The 6,748-nt window shown below is 54.4% G+C and overlaps 1 protein-coding gene across 1 annotated transcript in view; it reads right to left on the reverse strand.

Moving 5' to 3' along the window:
- The window catches only part of NFATC2 (nuclear factor of activated T cells 2), a gene marked incomplete at its 5' end in the record, with an annotated part of 76,442 nt that extends 71,683 nt beyond the window's left edge, over nt 1-4,759 (reverse strand). The window contains one exon of the mRNA XM_083873100.1: nt 4,591-4,759. Within this exon, the coding sequence (XP_083729226.1) occupies nt 4,591-4,759 (169 nt within the window). The remainder of the gene's footprint in view (nt 1-4,590) is intronic.
- Nucleotides 4,760-6,748: the final 1,989 nt, after the last annotated feature.

The raw sequence follows: 6,748 nt of genomic DNA on the forward strand, positions 1-6,748 counted from the left end.
GAGCACTCTGAGCCCTCTGGGATCCCACCCAAACCTCCAGCTCCCACTGCTCCTTTTGTCCACAGGTTTTACCCAGATGACAGGGACTGAGGGAGGGCTCTGGATGCTCCTGTACTGCAAATTATAAACAAAGCAGCTCCCCTGGCCAGGCCAGGGTGCAGGCAGCTCCACCAACCCTCTGGAAGGCAGGCAGCTTCTCCAAGTGGAGAACCCAGAGAGAGCTGAATCACAGGTGAAAGAGACCAGGGGATTTCAGTTTCAAAGGAGTTTACCCTTGTTTTATTTCACACATCTCTGAAAGGCAGAAAGGAAAAGGAAAAGGCTCTCCAGGTTCCCCAAGGCCAGGGCAGTGTGAGCACACAGGGCTTGGTGAGGACCACCCTGCGCTGTTTTAAAACAAGGCAGCGACTTCAAAGCCAGCCACTCGGCCAAATGTGACCGTGCCAATTAGCATGAAATTAGGGAATAAAGGCTCACCCGAGCGGCTGCATTCCACGCTGGGTTTATCCAAACCCTCCTCTAGGAAAAGCTAAAGATAGCCCTGTGCAGGGCAGGGACACAAGTTGGGGTTTGACCTCACATCCGCTGGCTGCAGCTCCCGGGATGGAACTGGAGTCCCTTATTTGCATAAGTGAAAGAGTCGATTTTCTTTTTTAATTAACTTGCTTATTGTCATTTGAAGGGGCCAGCCCAGAGCTTCTTTGCATTTTTCAAAAGCTGAGTTGTCTGTTATTTACACTAACTGCTTGGAAGCTCCAAGTGAGGGCCGGTTTCCTGAGTGAAATCTGGAATTCTCTGGTAGATGTGCATATTTATTTCTTTATGGCAGGGCTGAACACTGCCTCCTGTGTTCCTGAGCCAGCCCCAGGACCCAACTGCATGCACTTTCAGGGATTTTTTTTTTTATTTCCTTTTAATAGCTTTGCATCTGGGAGAAGAAAAAAAAAAAAAAAAAAAAGGAACGAGGCAACTTATTCAGGGCTTGACACCTACAAGACGTGGCAATGTCCCTGGGAGCTTGTCTACATACCAACAAGCATTTGGAGGAATATTAATATTTATGGATGCTCCCTGCACTACACACACACAGACCTTGTAGATTCCTATCACCAGATGCAGCCTAAGAGTCTAATGAGCTACAGCAAGGGCCTGAGCCTAGAGAAAATAATCTTTCCCATTTGTATTCTTATGTGTTGTCTCAGGGCAGGATGAATCTTATTTAAACACAGGCTTTGTTTGGGTTTGCAAAACACCCCTCAGAGGACCAGCTCCCAGAAGGGCTGAGCTCAAACATTAAAAATGAAGTGGCAGCTTTACTCTTCAGCAGATCATCACACAGTGAGTGCCCAACAAACCTGCTGGGAGCTGCTGGAGCAGAGCACTGGATGGATTTCAGTATTTTGTGTCTCACAGCAGCCAACAACAGGTGTTAGGGAAGAACACACGGAGCAGGTATCAGAACTCAGAGCAGGTATCAGAACTCACTCCTCTGGGAGCCCTGTTTGTAGGGGTTCATTTGGAAATGCTCATTAACTCACCTGTCGTGTTTGAAATGAGCTAAAATTTGGGATACCATACCCAACACCGGCAGAGGAACTCTGCAGGGAATTCATCTAACACTCTTGTGTTTAAAGGACACAGAAAACATCCTCAATGGCCAAATGAAACCACAGCCTGTACCTGAAAGCAGCGTATGCCTTGCACACACTCCTCAAATCCTGTTTACCTGGACAGGCCCCTGGGTTCGGATGTTTTTTGTTTGCAAATCCTGAGAAGATTGCTAATTAAAGCCTGGCAAATAAAGGTTAAAAAAGCACACTCTACAGCACTGCTGCTTTTGGAAATGGCTGGGTTCAAGAGGAACATCTAATATTAATAAGATTGACTGCAGGATTTTTGTTGACCCTTCTTTTCTGTGTTGCTTTTATAGCAGTCCATGTTTTGGCCCAGCACTACTGAATGTCAGTGACTTTCAGGAAGGATATTTCTGGCATCCCCATGACAACAAGTTGTGATATAGGTCCTACTTTTAAAACACAGCCTTGGATGGATACTGCCCAATTCCAACCTTTTAAAAAAATTGCTTATCAGGAATAAACGTTCACCCCAATCTTGGAGCCCAAAATTCACATTTTTCCGGGTTTTTTTTTACTTTAAAAAGTCGCTTTTAGCATGCTTATAGATTTGTTATTTTAGGACTTGTCATGAGCAGTGGGTGGAGCAGACCAGGCTGGGAGGGCTCCAAACGCAGGAACCAGACTGAAGTGCTGGGGCTCACTCCTTTGGTTTTGGTTCCACTTTGAATCCTCCTCTGCACAGGACTCGTTTGCAGTTCAGATGAGGCCAGGATTGCACATGAACAATGAGCATGTGGATAAAGCCTTGCTCAGAATTTGAGCATTTTCTGCTCTCATGTAAACACGCTTTAATCTTTTGTACATTAAAGGTTGCTGATGTATCCTGGATTGCTCACAGACTGGAGCTGGTGCCTTTTCAAAGGCAGGGACAATGTTCTCCAGATTACAATGCTCAGATAGATGGTTGGGATTTCTTTTTTTTTTTTTTAATGCTAATGATTTCCATCTTTGGAACAAAATTATTGCTGATTATGGTTTCCAGTCATTCAAAAGTGAAGAAAGCAGGCTCGAGAAGGAAGTCACTTCTACAACAAGCACACACTGCTCTGCATTTATGTGGTTTGGAGATTAAACTTTCTACCACCCACCTACACACGATTATATTCTGCAGAACCTCCCACTTAAGGCTTCACAGCAGCACTGTCTACTGTAAAGATGTGAACACACCAGCATCTGAAGCTTTCACCAACATTTTCATCAGAACCATTAAACCCTCCCCATCGTGGATTTATTGTAGCATGTTTTGAACTACACAAAATGTTGAAAGAGGATTCAGGTTTGTCCATCTGATGGCATGAGCCATCCTCACTCAGCTTCAATGCTGGTGCACATCTGTACATTTAGACAAGGACAGGACACAAATAAATTAAATATAAAATAAAACTCAGCCCTAGCTCTCCATTTCACCAATGACACCACAATTCAGGCCTCAAAGGTCTCCTCTTTAGAGAAACACAACATCTCTGAGGTGCCCCAGGGAAACACCACCTCTCCACGGTGCAGAAGCCAAACCAAGGTATCCTAGAGACAATATCCCAACAGATCATTCCTCTGGGTCCTCTCTTTTTGCTTTGTCTAGTTTACAGAAATCTATATTTTATGGTAAATATCCCTGTTCAGTACCACCAACAGAACCACCATTCACAAAGTCAGGGAACACTTGTCACAGCCCAAGCTTAGAAAAGCAGAACAATCTGCAAATCTTTCTTTTTCCCCCTCAATTCTAACTCAAGCCGGGGGTGTGTGTTCCCGGGCTGGAGGCAGCCGTGCCCAGCCCGGTGCCATCCCCCGGCAGGCCCGGCCCTGGCCCGGCAGCGGCTCCCAGGGCGGCGCGCCCCGGTGCTCCGGCTGCGCTGGGGCCTCCAGAGCCGCTGAGCTGTGCTGAGAGCACAGAGTGCCGGGCTGGGCTCCTCCAGAGCCGCTGAGCTGTGCTGAGAGCACAGAGTGCCGGGCTGGGCTCCTCCAGAGCCGCTGTGCTGTGCTGAGGGCACAGAGTGCCGGGCTGGGCTCCTCCAGAGCCGCTGAGCTGTGCTGAGAGCACAGAGTGCCGGGCTGGGCTCCTCCAGAGCCGCTGTGCTGTGCTGAGGGTACAGAGTGCCGGGCTGGGCTCCTCCAGAGCCGCTGAGCTGTGCTGAGAGCACAGAGTGCCGGGCTGGGCTCCTCCAGAGCCGCTGAGCTGTGCTGAGAGCACAGAGTGCCGGGCTGGGCTCTGCCGAGCTCTTCAGAGCTGTGCCCCATTGCTGAGGGCACAGAGTGCCGGGCTGAGCTCTGCCGAGCTCCTCCAGAGCCGCTGAGCTGTGCTGAGGGCACAGAGTGCCCGGCCGAGCAGTGCCGAGCTCTTCAGAGCCGGCTGTGCCCCATTGCTGAGGGCAGAGAGTGCCCGGCTGGCTGTGCCGAGCTCTTCAGAGCCGGCTCTGTTGCTGCTGAGGGCACAGAGTGCCCGGCCGAGCTCCTCCAGAGCCGGCTGTGCCACGGTGCTGACGGGCTGAGCCATGTCGAGCTCTTCCAGAGCCGGCTGTGCCCCATTGCTGCTTGAGGGGCTGAACCGTGCCGAGCTCCTCCAGAGCCGGCTGTGCCCCATTGCTGCCGGGCCGAGCTGTGCCGAGCTCCTCCAGAGCTCTGCGGCTGCTGAGGGCAGAGAGAGCCCATGCCGAACTCCTCCAGAGCCGGCTGTACCCCAGTGTTGAGGGCAGAGAGTGCCGAGCTCCTCCGGTGCCCTCTGCAGCCCCGCCCGCTGCACAGCCCCGGGCACAGCAGCGATGTCCCCGGGCCGCTCCCGGGCGCTCCATCCCGGCACGGACACCGAGCTGGGTTACAGCGACCCTGGGCAAGCACCTGCCGCCCAGGCAGCCCCCAAAGGCCGCGGCCCGGCCCCGCCTGCCGGGCCAGCCCCGGGCGGTGCCCGCCGTGCCCCGAGGAGCTGCCGGGGGCTCCTCGGCGGCTCCTCACCAACCTTCCATCGCCTTCAGGTAGTCGTAGTCGAAGAGGATGGAGAAGTCGAACTCCTCCTGCGGGCTGTCCGGCCGCGCCGTGCCGGGGCCGTGCCCGGGGCCGTGCCCGGGGCCCCCCTCCTGCGGGCCGGGGTCGGGGCCGGGGCCGGGCCCGGGGCCCGCGGCGCTCATGGCGGCCCGGGAGCGGCGGTGCCCCGACAGCGACAGCCCAGCGCCCGGAGCGCGGGGAAAACCGAGGGAATAAAGCGAGAAAACACCACGAAATGCCCTGGCTTGGGTGGGTAATGCGAGCCCCGGGCGGCACGGCACGGCACGGCACGGCACGGCACCAGGGCCCGGGCGGCAGCGGGACAGCTTCCTGCTGCTGGCAGCCACCTGCGCCGGGGCCGCCCCCGGGGAGGAGCCGGGCCCGTGCCTGGGCTGGGGACAGCGGGGGTGCCGGGGTGTCCCTGCATGGGAACCTCCAAGAGCGGGAATAACGGGGTGTCCCGGTACGGGAACCTCCAACAGCGGGAATAACGGGATGTCTCTGCATGGGAACCTCCAACAGCGGGAATAACAGTGTGTCCCGGCACGGGAACCTCTAACAGTTGGAATAATGGGATGTCCTGGCACTGCAGCCTCCAGTAGCAGGGAATAACAGGATGTCCTGGGTCGGGAACCTCCAACAGTTGGAATAACGGGGTGTCCCAGCATGGGAACCTCCAACAGTGGGAATAATGGGGTGTTCCAGCCCGGGAGCCTCTGACAGTGGGGAATAACAGGGTGTCCCAGCACAGGAGCCTCCAACAGCAGGGAATAATGAGGTGTCCCAGCACGGGAACCTCCAACAATGGGAATAACGGGGTGTCCTGGCACTGCAACCTCCAACAGTTGGAATAATGGGATGTCCTGGCACTGCAGCCTCCAACAGTGGGAATAACGGAGTGTCCCAGCCCGGGAACCTCCAACAACGGGAATAACGGGGTGTCCCAGCCTGGGAACCTCCAACAGCGGGAATAACGGGGTGTCTCAGCAGGGGAACCTCCAGAAATGATGCCCTTTGGCTGAGCATCTCCACGCTGTTTGCCCTACGTTATGCATGACCAGCTGTCCTGCACTCAGCCCCTCTCTGCCGAGGTTTGCAGGTTTACCCCGAGCTCCCCTCAGCACGGTGCTGCCCTTGCCTGCTCCAGGCTTCACAAATCCCAGGCTGTGAGCTCCCATCACCAGCTGCAGCAGCAGGAGGGTGTCTGTGAGCACAGCACAACCTCTCGTAGCTGGAGCATCATCCCCATGGTGCACAAGGCCTCTGTTCTCCTCCTGCCTGGCTCACAAACAGCATTTCAGAGGATGGGCAGTTGCTGTGTTCCCTGCTGACCACAGCTGGTTGCTGCCAGCTTCCCCAGGTCCCCCCAGCCACCTCCACCACATTGACTCCATTCATGCCACCCTCCCCTGGCCCTGCACAGGGCTGGTCACTGTCCCCCTGACAGCCTCCTGCCCCTGGGGTGGCTGCTACAGCCAGCAGTGACTTCACTCGTGGGGAGCTGGGGACCCTGGGTTTGTGTGCTCAGAGCATCTGTGGTCAGAGGGCTGGTCCCTGCCTTACCTGCTTGTGTGGTGCCCTTTATGAGGGTGCACATGGCTGTCGTCAGGTCTGTGAGTTAGAAAAATGCTCCTAGTCTGTAGACAGGGCAGGGAGGCAAAGGCAGAGGGACCACGATCATTAAAAAAGTATTTTGGTGTTTACTTCAGCTTGTTTTTATTTGCTAAGCCTGTCAGCACGACGACATTAACTGCAAGACAAATCCAACCCTACATTACTTGTCTAAGGTCACAGAAAGTCTGTTTTAAAGCACACATGAACCAGAATCTCTGCAGTTGGGCTTAAATCCTGCTGCCTTTCTCATTAATGTGTCCAGCAAGTAATGACAAATTGCCTTTTCATCACACCCTTTTGCTCCATCCCTTGCTCGTCCAGAGGACAAGAATTCAGACTTTCCCTACAGTTTGTAGTCAGGTTCTTCACTGGATTTCTGAAGAACCCAGTCGTGGCTGGTCCTCCTGCAGCTCCTGCGTGGCAGCAGGGCCACCTCTGGCTGAGCAGAAACATCACAAAGGGCTGGAAGGGCACTCAGGGAGCAGCCAAACCTGCTGTGAGGCTGCATCAGGCCAGGA

Source organism: Zosterops lateralis (genome assembly GCF_965231275.1).
Source record: "Zosterops lateralis genome assembly, chromosome: 16".
NCBI classification, from domain to species: domain Eukaryota; kingdom Metazoa; phylum Chordata; class Aves; order Passeriformes; family Zosteropidae; genus Zosterops; species Zosterops lateralis.